Source organism: Chiroxiphia lanceolata, chromosome 5 (assembly GCF_009829145.1).
Source record: "Chiroxiphia lanceolata isolate bChiLan1 chromosome 5, bChiLan1.pri, whole genome shotgun sequence".
Taxonomy (NCBI): Eukaryota; Metazoa; Chordata; class Aves; order Passeriformes; family Pipridae; genus Chiroxiphia; species Chiroxiphia lanceolata.
The window spans coordinates 1,256,876-1,281,580 of record NC_045641.1 but is presented as its reverse complement, the minus strand read 5'-3'; the positions used below and the strand labels follow the sequence as shown (position 1 = coordinate 1,281,580).

General features: G+C 44.3%; 1 protein-coding gene across 1 annotated transcript in view; it reads left to right on the top strand.

The window, feature by feature from the left end:
- Window positions 1-24,705, top strand: part of COPG2 (COPI coat complex subunit gamma 2) — a 31,851-nt gene that overhangs the window by 4,930 nt on the left and 2,216 nt on the right. The window contains exons 6-21 of the mRNA XM_032687271.1: window positions 742-817; window positions 941-1,033; window positions 2,670-2,756; window positions 6,002-6,159; window positions 7,807-7,940; window positions 8,671-8,738; window positions 9,203-9,391; window positions 10,707-10,802; window positions 13,261-13,504; window positions 17,050-17,125; window positions 19,434-19,537; window positions 20,043-20,168; window positions 20,672-20,734; window positions 21,524-21,663; window positions 21,785-21,956; window positions 23,929-24,026. Of these exons, the coding sequence (XP_032543162.1) occupies window positions 742-817; window positions 941-1,033; window positions 2,670-2,756; window positions 6,002-6,159; window positions 7,807-7,940; window positions 8,671-8,738; window positions 9,203-9,391; window positions 10,707-10,802; window positions 13,261-13,504; window positions 17,050-17,125; window positions 19,434-19,537; window positions 20,043-20,168; window positions 20,672-20,734; window positions 21,524-21,663; window positions 21,785-21,956; window positions 23,929-24,026 (1,924 nt within the window). The remainder of the gene's footprint in view (window positions 1-741; window positions 818-940; window positions 1,034-2,669; window positions 2,757-6,001; window positions 6,160-7,806; window positions 7,941-8,670; window positions 8,739-9,202; window positions 9,392-10,706; window positions 10,803-13,260; window positions 13,505-17,049; window positions 17,126-19,433; window positions 19,538-20,042; window positions 20,169-20,671; window positions 20,735-21,523; window positions 21,664-21,784; window positions 21,957-23,928; window positions 24,027-24,705) is intronic.

Genomic DNA, 24,705 nt, shown 5'->3' with positions numbered 1-24,705 from the left:
GGCTGATTAAACCAGGCCTGTGGCAAAGCAATACTATGAAGTGTGTATTTTGAAAGAATCTGTATTTCCACAGAATCTGATGGTGATAACTTTCAAATAACTCATTATTGGGAATTTTATTTATTGGGAATTTTATTTATTGGGAATTTTATTTATTGGGAATTTTAATTATTGGGAATTTTAATTATTGGGAATTTTACTTATTAAGAATTTAATTTAAGAATTTTAATTATTAAGAAGTTGTTTGTAGTCAACTTAGTAGTTCTGTGGTGACAGCTAAGTGAGATGAGATGAGTATCACAGAAGGAGATATCAAGGAGATAATAAAGGAGATGTTTAAAGAGATGTCAAGGAGATGGTTTAAGGAGATGGTTTAAGGAGATGGTTTAAGGAGATGGTCAAGGAGATGGTCAAGGAGGTGTCCAAGGAAATGGTCAAGGAGGTGTCCAAGGAAATGGTCAAGGAGGTGTCCAAGGAAATGGTCAAGGAGGTGTCCAAGGAAATGGTCAAGGAGGTGTCCAAGGAAATGGTCAAGGAGGTGTCAAGGAAATGGTCAAGGAAATGGTCAAGGAGATGTCTAAGGGGATGTCTAAGGAGATGTCAAGGAGATATTTAAGGAGATATTAAAGGAGGTGTCCAGGAGATGGTTTAAGGTGATATTATAGAAGACATAAAAGGAGATCTATCACAAAACATGGAGATATTAAGGCAATTCTAACAGGCTGTCTGTGATTATTGCAGTCTGACCAAAGACATGACAGGGAAGGAGGACGTTTACCGTGGGCCGGCCATCCGAGCGCTGTGCAGGATCACTGACGTGAGTATAAACCATCCCTGCTCTGGGATTTAAACCACAAAAGGGTGCTTTTATTTCTGCTCCTTTTATTCTCTTCTTCCAAAGTACCCACACTTCTTTTTTCCCTTCTTTTCCCCTTCCCAGGGAACAATGTTACAGGCCATCGAGAGATACATGAAACAAGCCATCGTGGACAAAGTCCCCAGTGTGTCCAGTTCTGCTCTGGTGTCTTCCCTGGTAAGTAAAGCACCAAATTATTTTAAGGCTGGACTGGAATTCGTTTGTTTTGTTCTTTCTTCATCTCCTTTTCCCTTTGAGATGACCCTTCATCTCCTCACTGGGACATAAAAATAGTGGCAATGGAGTTTACTTTGGCTCCTCAAACTCCTGGGCTGGGGTTTGTCTGTTTGGTTCTTCATCTCCCTTTCCTTTGAGATAAGTCTCCATTTCTTTTCCCTTGAGATGACCCTTCATCCCCTTTTCCCTTGAGATGACCCTTCATCCCCTTTTCCCTTGAGATGAGTCTCCATCTCCTTTTCCCTTGAGGTGACCCTTCATCTCCTTTTCCCTTGAGATGACCCTTCATCTCCTTTTCCCTTGAGATGACCCTTGATCTCCTTTTCCCTTGAGATGACCCTTCATCTCCTTTTCCCTTGAGGTGACCCTTCATCTCCTTTTCCCTTTAAGATGACCCTTCATCTCCTCACTGGGACATAAAAATAGTGGCAATGGAGTTTCCTTTGGCTCCTCAAACTCCTGGGCTGGGATTTGTCTGTTTGGTTCTTTCTTCATCTCCCTTTCCTTTGAGTTGAGTCTCCATCTCCTTTTCCCTTGAGATGACCCTTCATCTCCTTTTCCCTTTGAGATGAGTCTCCATCCCCTTTTCCCTTGAGATGACCCTTCATCCCCTTTTCCCTTGAGATGACCCTTCATCCCCTTTTCCCTTGAGATGAGTCTCCATCCCCTTTTCCCTTGAGATGAGTCTCCATCTCCTTTTCCCTTGAGTTGAGTCTCCATCTCCTTTTCCCTTGAGATGAGTCTCCATCTCCTTTTCCCTTTGAGATGACTCTTCCTCTCCTTTTCCCTTGAGATGACCCTTCATCTCCTCACTGGGACATAAAAATAGTGGCAATGGAGTTTCCTTTGGCTCCTCAAACTCCTGGGCTGGGGTTTATCTGTTTGGTTCTTTCTTCATCTCCTTTTCCCTTGAGTTGAGTCTCCATCTCCTTTTCCCTCGAGTTGACCCTTCATCTCCTTTTCCTTTGAGATGACCCTTCACCTCCTTTTCCCTTTGGGATGAGTCTCCATCTCCTTTTCCCTTGAGATGAGTCTTCACCTCCTTTTCCCTTGAGATGAGTCTTCACCTCCTTTTCCCTTGAGATGAGTCTTCACCTCCTTTTCCCTTTGAGATGACCTTTCATCTCCTCCCTGGGACATAAAACCAGTGGCAGTGGAGTTTCCTTTATCTTCTCAAACTCCTTCAACATTCTCTTCCTTTAGAGCACGTTAATTATAATAATTTACTACAAAATCTCATCGCCTCTCTCCCAATTAGTCCAGAAGATTAATTTATGCGGGGAGGGGCCATGAAACCACTGCCCTAAAGATTTTTTTTTTTTAAGGTTTTAAGGATTTAACCCCTTCAGGTTCATTTTTGCCAGGAGGGCAAGATGAAGAAGTTCACTCTTATTTTCCTCTCCCTCGCGTGGGAGAAAAAAGGCAGGGAAAGCTCTCGTTAATTAATATTTTGATTTGAAACATGGTAGTTTGAGACTGAAACATAATAAACACTTGGTTTATGGTTGTGTGGGATAAAGAGGTTGGTAAATCCGAGGTGGGTTTGTTTGCAGTCTCAATTTGTGGCTTCTTGCAGCACATGATGAAGATCAGCTACGACGTGGTCAAACGGTGGATCAACGAAGCCCAGGAAGCAGCTTCCAGTGACAACATCATGGTGCAGGTGTGTTTTGGGAGGGACCCTAAACGCGCTCCAGGGTTTGAGTGGTATCCTGGGAATTCTTAAAAAACTCCTGGAAAAAGTGCCCGGTTCTCGTTTTCCCCCTTGTTCTCTGAAAAACAGGAGTTGTGACTCGGCCGTTCCAAAAAATCCCGCGTTTTTCCACGACCCCGGCCCGAGGTTGTTAATTAAGGGCTGGCTCTGGAGTGCATTCCTCTTCCCTTTCCCTGTTAAACAGTGGGATAGCTCTGCCTCTTCCTCAGGGCTTTGAATCCGAGTGCTTGAATCCCACAGGAGATCATCTCCCAGTGAACGTCCCTTGGCCTTCCCAAGATCTCCTGGTTGCTCCAGGACCCCCAAAGATTACCCCAAATATCTGTGTCAGCAACATTTTCTCCCAAATATTCCAAGCAGCTGTGGGAATGTTCCTTTGTGCTTCCAGCATAAATCCCTGGGGGATTTTTGTGGTCCTTTCAAGGCCTTGGGATACCCTGGGGGTGTGGAGTGTGATAGAAATTCAAGTGTTATTGGGCAGTGTGATGGTTACATGTTATATATAATCATTATTATATTGTCATTGTGTGTTAATATTATTATATTAATGTTATATTTAGTATATAAAAGTAGCATTACATTATTATTAATATAATAATATAGTCTTAATATTATAATATTAATAATATTCTTAATATTATATGATAACCATTCTTATTTATTGTCATAATTCTTTTATATATAATTATATATAATCTTATGTATAATTATATATAATTGTATATATTATGTATATATAATTACTATATATAATTGTATATAATATATTACATTATCATATATTATATATATAATGTATATATAATGATATATATAATTATATATAATCTTATAATCATTTTTAATGGCTATTCTATTATATATAATATATACAAAGTATATAAAAGAAGCATTACATTATTATTCTTATTATAGTATTATAGTCTTAATATTATTATAATATTAATAATATTCTTAATATTATATGATAATCATTCTTATTTATTGTCATTCTTATATATAATAATTCTTACATATACATTTATATATAATCTTATGTATAATTATATATATATTATGTATATATAATTATTATATATATATAATCTTATAATCATTTTTAATGGCTATTCTATTATATATAATATATACAAAGTATATAAAAGAAGCATTACATTATTATTCTTATTATAATATTATAGTCTTAATATTATTATAATATTAATAATATTCTTAATTTTTTATTATAATAATTCTTATGTATTGTCATTCTTATGTATAATAATTCTTATATATATAATTATATATAATCTTATGCATAGTTATATATAATTATATATATAATGTATATGTAATTATTATATATAATATAATGTAATATACTACATTATCATATATTATATATATTATGTATAAATAATTATATATATAATTATATATAATCTTATAATCATTCTTACTTGCTATTCTATGTAATATACACAAATAACATTGCATTTTTATTCTTATTATAATATAGTCTTACTATTATTATATTAATAATATTCTTAATTTTATATTATATTATAATCATTCTTATATATTATCATTCTTATATATAATGATTCTTATATATAATTACATATATAATCTTATGTATAATTATATATATAATTATATATAGTGTATATATATTTATTATATATAATTATTATATTAATGTATAATATGTTATGTATTGGTGATTATAATTACATTATATATTATATATTATATAATATATTATAATAGTAGATAATGTTATGTATCATTATATATAATGTATATATATAATTATATATAATCTTATAATAATTCTTAATTAATATTCTATTATATATACTATATAATATATATAGTATATACAATATATTTACAATTTTGTATATATATTGTATATATTGTATATAACTTCAGCTCACTATATAATATATACAATTATTGTGTATATTATATTGTATATTATAGTATTACATTAATATATTATATATTATTGTATATATTATGTATATATAATGATATATATAATTATATATAATCTTATAATCATTCTTAATTGCTATTCTATTATATGTTATATATACAATATATTATATATATTGTGTATACATACAATTGTATATATATATTTTATATCTTATATAAAACTTCAGCTGACTATATAATATATACAATTATTGTGTATATTATATTGTATATTGTAATATATTGTATTAGTATATTATTATATATTATTGTATATATTATATATATAGTGAGCTGAAGTTATATTTAAAGGGGAGAAAAGGGGATAAATCACCTCTGGGGCCCTTTGGATCTTCAGAAATCCTTGAGGGTGCTTGGCTTGAGAACAGCTGGAGGGTTTAGGGTGGAAACCTTGCAGCTCTTGGCAGAAATCCATCGGGAGACTCATCCCTTCGGAGCTCAGGAGGGATTTCTCCCGGAAAACAGGAACGATCCCCCTTTTTGCTGTGTTGAGGCAGCTTTCCCCTGGCGTGCTGAGAGCCCTGTCCCTGTATTCCCCCTCCCTCAGAGCCTGTCCCTGTGTTTTCCCTCCCTCAGAGCCTGTCCCTGTGTTCCCCCTCCCTCAGAGCTCATCCCTGTGTTTCCCCTCCCTCAGAGCCCATCCCTGTGTTTTCCCTCCCTCAGATCCTTTCCCTGTGTTTCCCCTCCCTCAGAGCCTTTCCCTGTGTTTCCTCTCCCTCAGAGCCTGTCCCTATGTTCCCCCTCCCTCAGAGCTCATCCCTGTGTTTCCCCTCCCTCAGAGCCCTGTCCCTGTGTTCCCCCTCCCTCAGAGCTCATCCCTGTGTTTCCCCTCCCTCAGAACCTGTCCCTGTGTTTCCCCTCCCTCAGAACCTGTACCTGTGTTTCCCCTCCCTCAGAACCTGTACCTGTGTTTCCCCTCCCTCAGAGCCCATCCCTGTTCCCCCTCCCTCAGAACCTGTCCCTGTTTCCCCTCCCTCAGAGCCTTTCCCTGTGTTTCCCCTCCCTCAGAGCCTTTCCCTGTGTTCCCCCTCCCTCAGAACCTGTCCCTGTGTTCCCCCTCCCTCAGAGCCTGTCCCTGTGTTTCCCCTCCCTCAGAGCCCATCCCTGTGTTCCCCCTCCCTCAGAGCCCATCCCTGTGTTTCCCCTCCCTCAGAGCTCATCCCTGTGTTTCCCCTCCCTCAGAGCCTGTCCCTGTGTTTCCCCTCCCGCAGTACCACGCCCTGGGGGTGCTCTACCACCTGAGGAGGAACGACCGGCTCGCCGTCTCCAAAATGCTCAACAAATTCACCAAGTCCGGCCTCAAATCCCAGTTTGCCTATTGCATGCTCATCAGGATCGCCAGCAAGCTCCTCAGGGAGTCCGAGGAGGGGTAAGGGCAACGGGCAGTTAATTAATTAACACAAATTAATTAGGGTTTGAGCCAACAACAGTGGGTTTTTAACGTTTAAAAACACACACAGAGGCAGGACTGTTGTGTGAAAACGAAACCCGGGGCAGAGTGACTCAGCTGGGTGCTGGCATTTTTATTAGTGGTATCTTGGGAGCGCTTAAAGCTTCAGAACAAGTTCCTGCTTTTCCTTTTCCCCCTTTTTTTTATCTTTGGAAAACAAGAGTTGTGACTTGTGGGAAATAGCACGACTGTTTCAGAAAATCCCAATCCCTTTTCCATGATCCCAGCACGAGACTGTTAATTAAGAGCTGGCTCTTTAGTGCACTTCTCTAAGTATGGTAGAAGTGTTTATCTGTAGAGTGCAGCGTTTCTGGTGGGAGGAATATCATGCATAGATGAATAAAATAACAATAAATTTAGAGCTCTGAGGTAAGGGTGGGGTTGAAACGTGAAAGGTGGTGCATGTGTAGGATAGTGCTGGGATGAGGGCTGGGCTCCTGGAAAAGCTGCAACCACAGCTTGGCCAGGGGCACTCTGGACTGGGTGAGGAACTGGCTGAGGGTCCAGAGAGTGGTGGGGATGGAGCTGCATCCAGCTGGGATCCGTCCCCAGGGGTGTCCCCAGGGATCAGGGCTGGGCCCAGTCCTGTTCAGTGTCTGCACTGAGGATCTGGAGGAGGGGATGGAGGGAACCATCAGCACATTCCAGGTGAGCCCAAGCTGGGGGAGTGTTGATGTGCTGGAAGGCAGGAGGGCTCTGCAGAGGGACCTGGCCAGGCTGGATCCATGGGCTGATTGCAAGGGGCTGAGGTTCCCCAAGGCCAAGGGCCGGGTGCTGCCCTTTGGCCACAAGAAGCCCCTGCAGCTGCAGGCTGGGCCAGAGGGGCTGGAGAGCAGCCAGGCAGGAAGGGAGCTGGGAGTTGGGATGGACAGGGAGCTGAAGAGGAGCCCGAGTGTGGCCAGGGGGGCAAGAGGGCCAATGGCTGCTGGGCTGGCTGAGGAAGAGTGTGGCAGCAGGAGCAGGGCAGGGCTTGTGCCCCTGGGCTGGGCGCTGGGGAGGCCACCCCTGGAGTGCTGTGTCCAGCTCTGGGCCCTGAGCTCAGCAAGGCCCTGGAGGGGCTGGAGCAGGGGCAGAGAAGAGCAGCGAGGCTGGGGAAGGGACTGGAGCACAAGTGCTGGGAGGAGAGGCTGAGGGAGCTGGGGGGGCTCAGCCTGGAGAGGAGGAGGCTCAGGGGAGACCTCCTCACTCTCTGCAACTCCCTGACAGGAGGGGGGAGCCGGGGGGGTCGAGCTCTGCTCCAGGGAACCAGCAGTAGGACAAGAGGGCACGGCCTCAAGCTGTGCCAAGGGAGGGGCAGGTTGGATATCAGGAAGAATTTCTTTGCAGAGAGGGTGCTCAGCCATTGGAATGGGCTACCCAGGGAAGTGGGGGATTCTCCATCCCTGGAGGTGTTTAAGGACAGACTGGATGTGGCATCAGTGCCATGGGCTGGGAACCACGGCGGGGTTGGATCAAGGGTTGGGCTGCATGATCTCGGAGGGCTTTTCCAACCCAGCTGATTCTATGATTCTATGATTCTATGATCCTGGAGAGGTGTTTTTCCAACCCAAACCATTCTTTTTGCAGCCACGAGAGTCCCTTCTTTGACTTCATCGAGAGCTGCCTGAGGAACAAGCACGAGATGGTGATTTATGAAGCCGCCTCTGCCATCATCCACCTCCCCAACTGCACTGCCAGGGAGCTGGCACCCGCCGTGTCAGGTGGGACCGGGCCCTCTGCACCCCTCAGACACCCCAAAAAGGGCAGTGAAGCACAACAGGGACAGTACAGCATGAATAAAATACCCAAGCCCTGAGTTTAATGCTCATGCCCAAGTTAAAGGGCTTTTGGGTGAGAAGCACTTTGATGCCTTTTCCCCGTTTCATCCCGAGCTTTGGAGAACGGGCAGCAGAGGTGGCACAGGGGGACTTTGGGGTGGGAGGGAGTGTTGGAATGGTTTGGGATGGAAAGGACCTTAAAGGCCATCCAGTTCCAACCCCAGCACCTTCCACTATCCCAGGTTGCTCCAGCCTGGCCTTGGACACTTCCAGGGATCCAGGGTCAGCCACAGCTTCTCTGGGAAATCCATTCCAGCCCTTTCCACCCTCCCAGCCAGCAATTCCTTCCCAATATCCCATCCATCCCTGCCCTCTGGCACTGGGAAGCCCTTGCCTGTGTCCTGTCCCTCCAGTCCTTGTCCCAAATCCCTCTCCAGCTCTCCTGGAACCCCTTTAGTCCCTGGGAATTAGAAGAGAACTGGATGCCCAGCCGTGCCCCAGCCAACTGTGCCACCCCCCTGTTATTGATCAGGAGATAAAACCCAGGAGGTTATTTTTAACCTGCTGAATTATGCACAGGGCTGCTTGAATATTTAGCATGGCTGAATGGAGATAGATTAGATTTCCCTCTCTATTCCCTTCCTTTGAAAGAAACTCTCTTTTCCTTCCCCAGTGTTGCAGCTTTTCTGTAGTTCCTCCAAGCCCGTCCTGAGGTACGCGGCCGTTCGCACCCTGAACAAAGTGAGTGCTCCCAAAACCTCTGAGCTACCTCAAGTTTTAACCTCCACAGCAACCCAGCAGTGCCCAACGATGTGATTAGTCTGTCTGGAGCTGCTCCAGGCTGGAGAATTGCCTTTCCCATGCCGGATATCCCGGGGTGTCAGAAATCCTTTCTGCATCCAGGCCGCGCTTGCTCATTTTTGGACCGTGGTGGGGGGGTACAACGAGCTGTGCTTTGGTAACTTGTGAGCTCTCAGCCATGAGGAAGCAGAGTGCTGGCTATTTAACCCTGCAAAATGCCTGGGAAGGAAGCAACATCTTGCTTTTAGAGCAGCACTTTGTGACTCAAACTGTCACTCGAAATGCTGGCACAAAAGAACCCGAGCGTTACGTCAAAATCTTTGAGCCTCGCCTCACTCGCACCCGAAATCTTTGGCCTTTGGGATGTTGCTGCCATGTAACTGGGGCTTTGCCTTTGCTTGCAGGTGGCCATGAAACACCCCTCTGCAGTCACTGCCTGCAACCTGGACCTGGAGAACCTGATCACCGACTCCAACCGCAGCATCGCCACCTTGGCCATCACCACGCTGCTCAAGACGGGCAGCGAGAGCAGCGTGGACAGGCTCATGAAGCAGATCTCCTCCTTCGTGTCAGAGATCTCAGATGAGTTTAAGGTGTGCCACTGGAGGCCTCTGCTCTTGCCACCTGCAGGTTTTTCTCCCATTTCTTGTTTTTTACGAAGCTTTTCCTGTTGTTGTTTTGTTTTTTGGTCCGGCCGTGGCTTGATCTGGTAGAGCAAAGCCAGGTTGAAGTTTGGGGTGTAATGCTCTGCTTTCCAACTTAAATATCCTCTGTCCTTTCCTCCCCAAAAAGGATAAATATCCTTTGGTGGATTCCTGGCTCTGCCCTTTCCTACCAGCACTCCAAGAAGGGATAAATGTCTTTTGGTGGATTCCTGGCTCTGTTCTTTCCTCCCAGCACTCCAGGAAAGGATAATTGCTATTTGGTGAATTCCTGGCTCTGCCCTTTCCTCCCAGCACTCCGAGAAGGGATAAATATCCTTTGATGGATTCCTGGCTCTGCCCTTTCCTCCCAGTACTCCAGGAAAGGATAATTGTTATTTGGTGGATTCCTGGCTCTGCCCTTTCCTCCCAGCACTCCGGGAAAGGATAATTGTTATTTTGTGGATTCCTGACTCTGCCCTTTCCTCCCAGCACTCCAAGAAGGGATAAATGTCCTTTGGTGGATTTCTGGCTCTGTTCTTTCTTCCCAGCATTCCAAGAAGGGATAATTATCATTTGGTGGATTTCTTGTTGTGTCCTTTTCCTCCCAGCACTCCAAGAAGGGATAAATGTCATTTGGTGGATTTCTGTCTCTGTCCTTTCCTGTCACCACCCCAAGAAAGGATAAATGTCCTTTGGTGGATTCCTGGCTCCTGTGCAATATCCTGCAAAACCTTATCCCACCTTCTGGTGTCCTCTTTGGGGAGGAAAGGGGATTTTAACTGTTCTGGTTGAACCTGTATCATTTCAGTCTGATACATATTTAGCAAACAGCATGAATGATAAATTTCTACCTAGTTTTTAAAGTTTATAACTTCAAGGTTATAAATTCTGGTAATGAATTGGTTCAGGATGGATCACCTGTCCCTTTTCCATCCTGGAGATGCCCTGAGGAGCACAGCAGAGTCACTGTGTGCTCACAGTGGTCTTAAATTCTTGTTTTTAATGAGAAAATTAAGTACCAGACAAATTTGAAATTGGAAAAGGGTTTTCAAGGCAAAATGTGACTTGGGAGCTTAGGATTAGGTGAGTAGTCCATCCCAAATTCCAGTCCCTCCAGCAAGGCCAGGCTGACAGGAGGTTGTTACTCTGAGAATCCACCACCTGATTTTTGTCCTTGGCCATGAACTTCATCAAATTGAGATAAATCCCCGTGTTTTCCATGGAAAACCATCCCTGAGTGATGTCCTTGTGTGTTGCTCTGCAGGTGGTGGTGGTTCAGGCCATCAGTGCCCTGTGCCAGAAGTACCCTCGGAAGCACAGCGTCATGATGACCTTCCTGTCCAACATGCTCAGGGATGATGTACGTGGGGCACCTGGGTCTGGGGGGGATTTGGGAGGCTCTGGTTTGGGGGGTGAAGGGTCTCCTGTGTCACTTGTGGATCCTGGAAAGTGCAGGGACTGAAGGGTCTCCTGTCAGATGTGGATCCTGGAAAGTGCAGGGACTGAAGGGTGTCCTGTGTGGGATGTGGATCCTGAAAAGTGCAGGGACTGAAGGATCTCCTCTCAGATGTGGATCCTGGAAAGTGCAAGGACTGAAGGATCTCCTCTCAGATGTGGATCTTGGAAAGTGCAGGGACTGAAGAGTCTCTTCCCAAATGTGGATCCTGGAAAGTGCAGGGACTGAAGGGTGTCCTGTGTCAGATGTGCCATGGAAAGTGCAGGGACTGAAGGGTCTCCTCTCAGATGTGGATCCTGAAAAGTGCCGGGACTGAAGGTTCTCCTCTCAGATGTGGATCCTGGAAAGTGCAGGGACTGAAGGTTCTCCTGTCAGATGTGGATCCTGGAAAGTGCAGGGGCTGAAGTGTGTCCTGTGTGGGATGTGGATCCTGAAAAGTGCAGAGGCTGAAGGGTCTCCTCCCAGATGTGGAACCTGGAAAGTGCAGGGACTGAAGGGTCTCCTCTCAGATGTAGATCCTGGAAAGTGCAGGGACTGAAGGGTCTCCTCCCACATGTGGATCCTGAAAAGTGCAGGGACTGAAGGGTCTCCTGTGTGGAATGTGGATCCTGAAAAGTACAGGGACTGAAGAGTCTCCCGTGTGGGATGTGGATGATGGAAAGTGCAGGGACTGAAGGGTCTCCTCCCACATGTGGATCCTGGAAAGTGCAGGGACTGAAGGGTCTCCTGTGTGGGATGTGGATCCTGGAAAGTGGAGGGACTGAATCCTCTCAGATGTGGATGATGGACAGTGCAGGGACTGAATCTTCTCAGATGTGGATCCTGGAAAGTGCAGGGATTGAAGGGTCTTCTGTGTCAGATGTGCCATGGGAAGTGCAGGGACTGAAGGGTGTCCTGTGTGGGATGTGGATGATGGAAAGTGCAGGGACTGAAGGGTCTCCTCCCACATGTGGATCCTGGAAGGTGCAGGGACTGAAGGATCTCCTGTGTCAGATGTGCCATGGAAAGTGCAGGGACTGAAGGGTCTCCTCCCACATGTGGATCCTGAAAAGTGCAGGGTCTGAAGGGTCTCCTCTCAGATGTGGATCCTGGAAAGTGCAGGGTCTGAAGAGTCTCCTCTCAGATGTGGATCCTGGAAAGTGCAGGGACTGATTCCCAACACCTTGTCGGTGGTGAAATGGGCTCAAGGATTAGAGCTGGGGCATCAAAGCACTGCTCAGCTGATGTGTCAGGGGGACTGGCATGACCTGTTGGGTCTCCAGCACACCTTCCCTTCTCTCACTTTCCATCAATGCCCGTTGCATGAGACAGACAAATGGGGAAGCAAATCAGGATAGGGGCACAGGCAAAAGAGGGAGGATTTTTAAGGGTTTTACAGGATTTTTAAAGGATTTTACGGATTTTTTTTTTTTTAAGGATTTTACAGAATTTTTGAACGATTTTATGGAATTTTTTTAAAGGATTTTACAGAATTTTTGAAGGCTTTTAGAGAATAGAAGTATTTTACAGACTAGAAGTATCTCACAGAATATTTTACGGACTTGAGGTATTTTACAGCGTAAAATATTTTGCAGGATATTTTACAGAATTTTTTAAGGGTTTTACAGAATTTTTAAAATATTTTATGGGGTTTTTTTAAAGGATTTTACAGATTTTTTTTTTTCAGGATTTTACAGAATTTTTGAACGATTTTATGGAATTTCTTTTTAAAGATTTTACAGGATTTTTAAAGGATTTTGCAAATTGTTGGGTTTTTTTAAGGATTTTACAGAATTTTTAAAGGGTTTTAGAGAATTTTTTTAAGGGCTTCATGGAATTTTTTAAAGGATTTTAAAGAAGTGAGTGAATGGAGGCTGTCTCCTGTCTACAGCTTCTCCAACCAATCCTCAGGAAAGCAGGGGAGTGGCCAAGCCTGAACATGCCTGGGGAGTACAAATTCTGGGGAAGCATCCAATGTGTATATACATAATAACTGTAAAGTCTGTGTCATAAAGTCCTTTTAAATCACCGTACGTCTTTTTCCACTTCTGAAATTTTCCCCAATTCCCATTCCTGGTCCTTCACAGTTGGGTCACTGCTGTGGTGGTGGGGGGAAACAGGTTTTTCCCCCTGCAGTTACAAAATGGTAAAACCCCGGGGGGTGGTGACCCTTGAAGTTTTGAGGTTTTACCCGACGAGCGCTTCTGCGAAGTATGAACGTGTCGCAGGCGGGACGGAAGAGGAGGTTGTTGTGGAGAGAGGTGGCCACGTGGAAAACCACCTCACACTGGGTCGAGATGCGGGAGGGGGTTTGGACTAGGGAACTGGGTTTTGGGCTTCTCAAACCATGACGCTGCCCTTGGTTTTTTCCCCCTTCCCCCAGGGAGGCTTCGAGTACAAGAGGGCCATCGTGGACTGCATCATCGGCATCATCGAGGAGAACCCCGAGAGCAAGGAGGCCGGGCTGGCCCACCTGTGCGAGTTCATCGAGGACTGCGAGCACACCGTGCTGGCCACCAAGATCCTGCACCTGCTGGGCAAGGAGGGGCCCCGCACGCCGGCCCCCTCCAAGTACATCCGCTTCATCTTCAACAGGGTGGTGCTGGAGAACGAGGCCGTCAGGGCAGGTGAGTGTCCACCCCGCCCGATTGGGAATTCCAGGCTGGAATTTGGGGGGGCTGGGAACGTGGGAGGGTGATGGTTCTCGGCGTCGGCGCGAGGCCACTCCTGGTTTATGGAGTTTTTTAAGGGTTTTTTTTAAGGGTTGCACGGAATTTTTTTTAAGGGTTTTGCAGAAGTTTTAAAGGATTTTATGGAGGGGTTTTTTTTAAGGGTTTTACAGAATTTTTTTAAGGATTTTTTTAAGGATTTTTTTAAGGATTTTTTTAAGGATTTAATGGAATTTTTAAAAGGATTTCATGGAATTTTTTTTTTAAGGATTTTACAGATTTTTAAACGATTTTACAGATTTTTTTTAAGGATTTTACAGATTTTTTTTTAAGGATTTTATGGAATTTTTAAAGGATTTTACAGAATTTTTTTAAAGAATTTTACAGAATTTTTAAAGGATTTTATGGATTGTTTTTTTAAGGATTTTACAGATGTTTTTTAAGGATTTTACAGAATTTTTAAAGGATTTTACGGAATTTTTTTTAAGGATTTTACGGAAATTTTTTAAAGGGTTTTACAGAATTTTTAAAGGATTTTATGGATTTTTTTTTTAAGGATTTTACTGAATATTTTTAAACAATTTTATGGAATTTTTTCAAGGATTTTACGGATTTTTTTTTTAAGGATTTTACAGAATATTTTAAAGGATTTTACAGATTTTTTTTTAAGTATTTTACAGAATATTTTAAAGGATTTTATGGATTTCTTTTTAAGGGTTTTACAGAATTTTTTTAAGGATTTTTTTAAGGATATTATGGAATTTTTTAAAGGATTTTATGGAATTTTTTTAAGGATTTTACAGATTTTTAAGCGATTTTACAGATTTTTTTTTTTAAGGATTTTACAGAATATTTTAAAGGATTTTACAGATTTTTTTTTTAAGGATTTTACAGAATATTTTAAAGGATTTTATGAAAGTTTTTTTTTTTAAGGATTTTACAGGATTTTTAAACGATTTTATGGATTTTTTTTTAAGGATTTTAGAGAATTTTTTTAAGGATTTTAGAGAATTTTTTTAAGGATTTTACAGGATTTCTTAAGGATTTCTGAGAATTTTTTTAAAGGATTTTACAGAATTTTTAAACAGTTTTACGGAATATTTTTTAAGGATTTTACAGAATATTTTTAAGGATTTTACGGAATATTTTTTAAGGATTTTACAGGATTTTTTAAGGATTTTACAGAATTTTTTTTTTAAGGATTTTACAGAATATTTTTAAGGATTTTACAGATTTTTAAACGATTTTATGGATTTTTTTTTTTTAAGGATTTAACAGAATATTTTAAAGGATTTTACAGATTTTTTTTTTTTAAGGATTTTACAGAATATTTTAAAGGATTTTATGAAAGTTTTTTTTTTAAGGATTTTACAGGATTTTTAAACGATTTTATGGAATTTTTTTTAAGGATTTTAGAGAATTTTTTTAAGGATTTTACAGGATTTCTTAAGGATTTCTGAGAATTTTTTTAAAGGATTTTACAGAATTTTTAAACAATTTTACGGAATATTTTTTAAGGATTTTACAGGATTTTTTAAGGATTTTACAGAATTTTTTTTTAAGGATTTTACAGAATATTTTTAAGGATTTTACAGATTTTTAAACGATTGTACGGATTTTTTTTTTTTTAAGGATTTTACAGAATATTTTAAACGATTTTACAGATTTTTTTTTTAAGGATTTTACAGAATATTTTAAACGATTTTATGAAAGTTTTTTTTTTAAGGATTTTACAGGATTTTTAAACGATTTTATGGATTTTTTTTTAAGGATTTTACAGAATTTTTTTAAGGATTTTAGAGAATTTTTTTAAGGATTTTACAGGATTTCTTAAGGATTTTAGAGAATTTTTTCAAAGGATTTTACAGAATTTTTAAACAATTTTACGGAATATTTTTTAAGGATTTTACAGAATATTTTTAAGGATTTTACAGAATTCTTTTAAGGATTTTATGGAATTTTTTTTAAGGGTTTTACAGAATTTTTAAACAATTTTATGGAATTTTTTTTAAGGATTTTACAGAATTTTTAAACGATTTGACAGATTTTTTTTTAAGGATTTTACAGAATATTTTAAACGATTTTATGGAATTTTTTTAAAGGATTTTAAAGGGTTTTTTTAAGGATTTTAGAGAATTTTTTGAGGATTGTACAGATTTTTTTTTTAAGGATTTTACAGGATTTTTAAAGGATTTTACGGATTTTTTTAAGGATTTTACAGATTTTTTTTTAAGGATTTTACAGAATATTTTAAGGATTTTACAGAATATTTTAAGGATTTTACAGAATATTTTAAGGATTTTACAGAATATTTTAAGGATTTTACAGAATATTTTTAAGGATTTTACAGAAATTTTTGTAAGGATTTTACAGAATTTTTTAAAGATTTTTACGGAATTTTTTTAAGGATTTTACAGAATTTTTTGAAGGGTTTTACAGAATTTTTAAAGCATTTTATGGATTTTTTTTTGTTAAGGATTTTACAGAATTTTTTTAAGGATTTTACAGAGATTTTAGAGAACTGTTTAAGGGTTTTACAGAATTTTTAAAGAATTTAAGGGATTTCTCTTTTAAGGATTTAACAGAATTTTTAAAGGATTTTACGGAATTATTTAAAGGTTTTAAATGAATTTTTTTAAGGATTTTACGGAATTTTTTTAAAGGGTTTTACAGAATTTTTAAACGATTTTACGGAATATTTTTTAAGGATTTTACAGGATTTTGAAAGGATTTTACGGATTGGGATTTTTTAAGGATTTTACAGAATTTTTTTTAAGGATTTTACAGATTTTTTTAAGGATTTTACAGAATTTTTTTTAAGGATTTTACAGATTTTTTTTTAAGGATTTTACAGAATTTTTAAACAATTTTATGGAGTTTTTTTTAAGGATTTTACAGAATTTTTGAAGGATTTTATGGATTTTTTTTTTTTTAAGGATTTTACAGGATTTTTAAAGGGTTTTATGGACTTTTTTTAAGGACTTTAGAGGGTTTTTTTAAGGATTTTACAGGATTTTTAAACGATTTTACGGAATCTTTTTAAAGGATTTTATGGAATTTTTGAAGGATTTTACAGACTGGAAGTATTTTAAAGAATATTTTACAGGGTATTTTACAGACTAGAAGTAACATATCGCCTTCCAGGCCCTTCTTGGAGCGTCTCTTGAAGCTGGGAGGCAATTCCTGCTGCTTCCCTGTTTTGTTGGGAATTCCCTCTTTCATTTTTCCGAAGTTTGTACTTCCTCAAACATCTCCCTCTTCCCTTGGGGGGTGGAATTCCTCCGGGCCGGTGCTGAGCTCGTGGTCGCTGAGGGGTTTCAGCTCCTTGTGTGGGAAACCCCCCGGATTTATCCCATTCCCTGCCACACAGCTGAAAACACAGGAACAGTTCAGTCTTTCCCTCAACTCCAAAAGGTTTTATGGGGTGGGGTGGGCAGCTGGGAATCGGGAATTCTGGGTGCCCTCCCCAGCATTCCCTGTTCTCTTCCCTGTTCTCTCTCCAGCTGCCGTCAGCGCCCTGGCAAAGTTCGGGGCCCAGAATGAGAATCTGCTTCCCAGTATCCTGGTGCTGCTGCAGAGGTGAGTTTTGGGGGGGCTCTGGGTGGGTTTGTGCTGAGCTGGGGGGGGGGCACAACGGGAGCGGCGAGGCCGGAATTCTGCACTGGGGTTGTCGATCCCGGTGGAGGAACCGGGAGGTGTCGGTTTTCCGCCTTCCCTGCGTGGCTGGAGGGAGCAGGAACTGCTGGGAGCAGGCACGGAAAAGGTGGGATTGGTGGTGGAAGCGTGGGAGTGAGCTGGTCTAGAACATTCCTCGGGGGGTAACAAATCGTGGAATCACGGAATGGTTCGATTGGAAGGGACCTTAAAGGTCATCCAGTTCCACCCAGGGACACCTTCCACTATCCCAGCTTGATCCAGCCTGGCCTTGGACACTCCCAGGGATCCAGGGGCAGCCACAGCTTCTCTGGGAATTCCATTCCAGCCCCTCCCACCCTCCAACCAGCAATTCCTTCCCAATATCCCATCTAACCCTCTGGCAGTGGGAAGCCATTCCCTGTGTCCTGTCCCTCCATCCCTTGTCCCCAGTCCCTCTCCAGCTCTCCTGGAGCCCCTTTAGGCCCTGCAAGGGGCTCTCAGCTCTCCCTGGAGTCTTCTCTTCTCCAGGGGAACATTCCCAGCTCTCCCAGCCTGGCTCCAGAGCAGAGGGATCCAGTCCCAAAAGCTTCTGTTCATCCTCACCTTTGGGTGGGAAGGGACTTTAAAGACCATCCAGTTCCAACCCTGACACCTTCCACTATCCCAGGTTGCTCCAGCCTGACCTTGGACACTCCCAGGGATCCAGGGTCAGCCACAGCTTCTCTGGGAAATCCATTCCAGCCCCTCCCCACCCTCCTAGCCCGGAATTCCTTCCCAATATCCAACCTAAATCCCTTTTAGTTTGAAACTGTACCCCTTTATCCTGTCCCTCCCTGCCCACATAAAAACTCACTCTCCCTCTGCAGAGCTTCCCTACCTGTGAACATTATTATTTTTTGAAGCAAGAAAATCTATTCCCAGTTTACTCATAAATAACTTCAGTGTTTGCCTGAGCAGCTCTGGGGTGTTCCCAGTTCATGGCTCTTGTTAAGACGTGATTTCATCTCGTTCTCCCAACATTCCACTTGGGTTAAACCTCAAGTTAAACTTCAGCTCCTGCCTTTCAAATTTTTTGCTTCATTTGCAAATCACACAATCAGCCAGGTTGGAAAGGACCTCTGAGATCACCCAGTCCAACCCTTGATCCAACCCCGCCGTGGTTCCCAGCCCATGGCACTGATGCCACATCCAGTCTGTCCTTAAACACCTCCAGGGATGGAGAATCCCCCACTTCCCTGGGCAGCCCATTCCAATGGCTGAGCACCCTCTCTGCAAAGAAATTCTTCCTGATATCCAACCTAAACCTCCCCTGGCACAGCTTTAGACCGAGCCCTCTTGTCTGGCTGATGGTTGCCTGGGAAAAGAGACCAACCCCCCCCGGCTCCCCCCTCCTGTCAGGGAGTTGCAGAGAGTGAGGAGGTCTCCCCTGAGCCTCCTCCTCTCCAGGCTGAGCCCCCCCAGCTCCCTCAGCCTCTCCTCCCAGCACTTGTGCTCCAGTCCCTTCCCCAGCCTCGCTGCTCTTCTCTGCCCCTGCTCCAGCCCCTCCAGGGCCTTGCTGAGCTCAGGGCCCAGAGCTGGACACAGCACTCCAGGGGTGGCCTCCCCAGCGCCCAGCCCAGGGGCACAAGCCCTGCCCTGCTCCTGCTGCCACACTCTTCCTCAGCCAGCCCAGCAGCCATTGGCCCTCTTGCCCCCCTGGCCACACTCGGGCTCATGTTCAGCTCCCTGCCCAGCCCAACTCCCAGCTCCCTTCCTGCCTGGCTGCTCTCCAGCCCCTCTGGCCCAACCTGCAGCTGCAGGGGCTTCTTGTGGCCAAAGGGCAGCACCCGGCCCTTGGCCTTGGGGAACCTCAGCCCCTTGCAATCAGCCCATGGATCCAGCCTGGCCAGGTCCCTCTGCAGAGCCCTCCTGCCTTCCAGCACATCAACACTCCCCCAGCTTGGGCTCACCTGGAATGTGCTGATGGTTCCCTCCATCCCCTCCTCCAGATCCTCAGTGCAGACACTGAACAGGACTGGGCCCAGCCCTGATCCCTGGGGACACCCCTGGGGACGGATCCCAGCTGGAAGCAGCTCCATCCCCACCACTCTCTGGGCCCAGCACTGATCCCTGGGGACACCACTGGCTGCCAACGCACTGAGGGAGCTCTGAGTGTTGTTCCAATATCAAGTCCAGCCTTTCCAGTGCTGCTTTAAGCTCAGCTCTGGGCTCTCCTGGGCTGAGCCTTGCCCTGCTGTCCCCCCAACCCCAGGTGCATGATGGACAGCGACGACGAGGTGCGGGACAGAGCCACCTTCTACCTGAACGTGCTGCAGCAGAGGCAGCTGGCCCTGAACGCCACCTACATCTTCAACGGTCAGTGAGAGGAACAAAACAAGTTCTGAGCTCTTCTTTCACAGGTTTATTCTGGTTTTAGCCCTTGCTGAGAACGGCAGAGTCAGCAAAGCTTGGGGTGGATTGGCTGGGAAACGGGGGCGGGAGTCTGAGCTGGGCTTTTCTCACTGACTGGGCCTTCACCTGGGGCGGGTTTCTTGACCTTTGCTCCATCTTTTTTCCCGTGACAAAACAAGGAGAACACGTCTTGCTGCCAGCCTTGGCTGTAAAATTGCTTTACTATCTCTAACTGAAAGTTCACGGGAGCAGAGTGGCACGTTTGAGATCCTCGCTGCCTGACTTTGCTCGAGGCAAATGTTTACCCTTGCCAGCTTTGTGTCACCTCCAGAGCAGGTTGTTTTATCCTGTCCAGTGTCTCCAAGTGCTCTGTGTGTGTTTTGTCACCGGGAAAAGAGCCTTTATCACCCCTGTGGGCCCGTTCCTGCTCTTCACACCGAATTTTCCTGCCTTTTTTTTTGCCTTGCAGGGTTGACAGTGTCGGTCCCTGGGATGGAGAAGGCCCTGCACCAATACACCCTGGAGCCCTCGGACAAACCCTTTGACATGAAAACAGTCCCTCTGGCCACGGCCCCAATCTTCGAGCAGAAAGCAGGTACCACTTTAGGCTGGGCTTAGACGGGGTGTAGGCCCAGCTCAGAGCCTTCAGGGTGTTGTTGTTCTCCTGATCTCAGAGGCAAGTCCGTGCATGATCAGGGTTTATTAGTTCACAGCCTTTGGAAAAACTCCCTTCCAGAAGTGCTGAGTCACTTCCCTGGCTTTCTTCCATGTCCTTTTGCACAACTCCTTTTGCATTCTGACTTTGCACACGGTGTTTTAAGAAAAGCTTTGTGGCTTTTTTTTTTTTTCCCCCCCTTTTCCTCCTCCTTCTGTTTTTTTACTGGGCTAAAATGTGGTTTATTTCTCTCCGTAAAATCCAATATTTCCTCACAAAAATAAAATAAAAAAAAAAGGATATTTCAGTGTGAGAGAGGAACCAGGCTGGAAGTGGTTTGCAGCAGGACATGTGGGAATCCAACAGGTTAAGGAATTTTTGGTGGGGCTATGGCAGAGTTTTGGTGTAGCTGAGAGCACAAAGCCTTTGTTTTTTCTTCCCAGAGATTGCCCTGGTGACCAACAAACCCGAGAAAGTGGCTCCTTCACGCCAGGATATATTTCAAGGTAGGGGAAGATCAGTGAGTTTCCAGAACTTTCTGACAGGAGAGCTGGAGAGGGACTGGGGACAAGGCCTGGAGGGACAGGACACAGGGAATGGCTTCCCAGTGCCAGAGGGCAGGGATGGATGGGATATTGGGAAGGAATTGCTGGCTGGGAGGGTGGGATGGGGCTGGAATAGATTTCCCAGAGAAACTGTGGCTGCCCCTGGATCCCTGAAGTGTCCAAGGTCACGTTGGAGCAAGCTGGGATAGTGGGAGGTGTCCCTGCCCATGGAACTGTGTGATCCTTCATTTCCCTTCCCTCCCAAACCACTCTGTGATTCCATGATCCAGCTTTTTCCAACCTCCAGCTCACATAACCCTTGCTCTCCTCTCTCCATTTCCCCAGGAGCCCTCAGGGGGCTCTTCGCACCTCCAGGAGCCCTCAGGGAGCTGTTCCCACCTCACTCACTCCCAGACAAGGGCTTGGAGGGACAGGACACAGGGAATGGCTTCCCACTGCCAGAGGGCAGGGTTAGATGGGATATTGGGAAGGAATTGCTGGCTGGGAGGGTGGGGAGGGGCTGGAATAGATTTCCCAGAGAAGCTGTGGCTGCCCCTGTATCCCTGGGAGTGTCCAAGGCCTGCATGGAGCAACCTGGGCTGGTGGAAGATGTCCCTGCCTTCAGACGATCTTTCAGTTCCCTTCCAACCCAAACCATTCCTTGATCCTGTGAAGCGTTGGGATGATCCCCACCAGTTGGAGCAGTGGACAGTCCCATCACTTAACCTTCTTCTCCTCCTCCCTCCCCAGAACAACTGGCAGCCATCCCAGAATTCCAGAGCCTGGGTCCTCTGTTCTGGTGCTCCGAGCCCGTCCAGCTCACGGAAGCAGAGACCGAGTACTTCGTGCGCTGCGTCAAACACGTCTTCCTGAACCACATCGTCTTCCAGGTGAGGGATCTCCCTCTCTTTTCCCGGGAATGGGAGCTGGGGGGTGGCTGCTGCATTCCAGGGGAGCATTTTCAGGGAAGAACCCTCCACAGGGAATGTTTTGTCCTGTGCTCTGCCGCAGTTCGACTGCACCAACACGCTCAACGACCAGCTCCTGGAGAGGGTCACGGTGCAGGTGGAGCCGTCGGACGCCTACGACGTGCTCTGCTGCATCCCAGCTCCCAGCCTGGCCTACAACCAGCCTGGAATGTGCTACACCCTGGTCAGGATCCCCCAGGACGACCCCACTGCAGGTACCCCTTGGAGTTGTGCACCGCAAAATCCCTCAAAGGAAAGGTTTGGAGAACACCCAAGCGTTTGGGGTTTGGCATCCCGGGATTCTCGCAGGGTTTTGGGTGGAACCCAGGTGTGTGTGCAAAGGATTTGACGTGGTTTTTAAATAGTCAGTGGTGTTGGGTGGTTAAAACTGGGATTTAGAGGAGATTTGAGAGGGTGCAGGTGGTGGAAACTGGAATTGAGTACCTGGAATCAAGGCGAGGAGCACATGAATGTTTGGGGATGTTAAAGATCAGAACCAGTCAAAGGAAAATACAAACACTAAGAAATAATGCAGATCATAAAAATATTAGTAGTTTAGGACTCTGTAGAATTGACCAGCTGAATTATTCCTCTCTTTAGTGAGTTAGAATCGACTGTGAAATGTAGGAATGGGATTTTCCTGGCCACGAGACTTCCCTTTCTTTCTTTTATTGCTCACCACTGGATCTGCAGTGGGTTTAACATGACTCAGCTCGTCAGTGCAGTGGTTGTTGCTTTAATAGCAGGCAAGATTAGGATTAATCTGAATTCCCTGAACTCTGCATCGTGCTGCACTTGGCCGAAATCCTGGTGGAATTCCTCCTGGCAGCTGCTGCTGCCTGGATCTCACTGGGAATCAAGGTGTTGTTATCCATGGCCCTTTGGCCTTCCCCTTAAAATCAGCGTATTTCTGATGGAAACTGAGTTCAATTCTGATGGAATTGAATCCCTGGAATCAAGGAAAAAAAATCAAGGAAAAAAAAATCAAGGAAAAAAAGTCAAGAAAAAATAATCAAGGCGAGGAGCACGTTCGAAAGCGTGAACGTTTGGGGATGTTAAAGACCAGAACCAGTCAAAGGAAAATACAAACACTAAAAAATAATGCAAATCATAAAAATATTAGTAGTTTAGGACTCTATAGAATTGACCAGCTGAATTATTCCTCTCTTTAGTGAATTAGAATCGACTGTGAAATGTAGGAATGGGATTTTCCTGGTCGTGAGACTTCCCTTTCTTTCTTTTATTCCTCACCACTGGATCTGCAGTGGGTTTAACATGACTCAGTGGGTTTAACATGACTCAGCTCGTCAGTGCAGTGGTTGTTGCTTTAATAGCAGGCAAGATTAAGATTAATCAGAATTCCCTGAACTCTGCATTGTGCTCCACTTGGCCGAAATCCTGGTGGAATTCCTCCTGGATCCCACTGGGAATCAAGGTGTTGCTATCCCGTGGCCCTTTGGCCTTCCCCTTAAAATCAGCGTATTTCTGATGGAAACTGAGTTCAATTCTGATGGAATTGAATCCCTGGAATCAAGGAAAAAAAAATCAAGGAAAAAAAATCAAGGAAAAAAAATCAAGGAAAAAAAAATCAAGGAAAAAAAAAATCAAGGAAAAAAAATCAAGGCCAGGAGCACGTTCGAAAGCGTGAACGTTTGGGGATGTTAAAGACCAGAACTAGTCAAAGGAAAATACAAACACTAAAAAATAATGCAAATCATAAAAATATTAGTAGTTTAGGACTCTATAGAATTGACCAGCTGAATTATTCCTCTCTTTAGTGAGTTAGAATCGACTGTGAAATGTAGGAATGGGATTTTCCTGGTCGTGAGACTTCCCTTTCTTTCTTTTATTCCTCACCACTGGATCTGCAGTGGGTTTAACATGACTCAGTGGGTTTAACATGACTCAGCTCGTCAGTGCAGTGGTTGTTGCTTTAATAGCAGGCAAGATTAGGACTAATCAGAATTCTCTGAACTCTGCATCGTGCTCCACTTGGCCAAAATCCTGGTGGAATTCCTCCTGGATCCCACTGGGAATCAGGATACTTGTTATCCCTCGGCCCTTTGACCTTTCCTCTTAAAATCACCATATTTCTGATGGATATTCATTCCAGTCTCTGGGGGGTTTTTTGGGGGGAAGGGAGGGCTCTGGCACTGATTATCCCAGATTTCTCTCTCTGCTTCCCAGTGTCCTGCACCTTCAGCTGCACCATGAAGTTCACGGTGCGGGATTGCGACCCCAACACGGGGGTGCCAGAGGAGGATGGCTACGAGGATGAGTACGTGGTGAGTCCAGGCTCTGCTTCCTTTTCCCCTTGCCATTTGTTGGGAATACACATGGGATGGTTTCCTTTCAGACCTTGGAGTCGCTGGGAGGGAAGGATGTTCCTGCCTGGAACGCCAAAATACCCCCCAACTTGTCGTTTGGATCCTTCCCCAAAAATTGACTTCTGCCCTGTGGAGACAGGATTGGTGAGGACAGGCAGGGAAAAAAGGGAAGGAATGATTTCCACTGTTTGTTTTCCACAATCAGTCTTTCCACCCCAAGCTTTGGCACTTCTCTTTATCATGGAAATATAAGTCAGGTGTCAGGAAGTGCTGGGAGAAGAGAAGGCTCCAGGGAGACCTTGGAGCCCTTTCCAGGGCCTAAAGGGGCTCCAGGAGAACTGGAGAGGGACTGGGGACAAGGGATGGAGGGACAGGACACAGGGAATGGCTTCCCAGTGCCAGAGGGCAGGGATGGATGGGATATTGGGAAGGAATTGCTGGCTGGGAGGGTGGAGAGGGGCTGGAATGGAATTCCCAGAGAAGCTGTGGCTGCCCCTGGATCCCTGGGAGTGTCCAAGGCCTGGATGGAGCAACCTGGGATAGTGAGAGGTGTCCCTGGATGGACCTGGATGATCCTTCAGTTCCCTTCCAACCCAGCCCAGTGTGATTCCATGGATCCTGAGGAAATGTCTCCCAG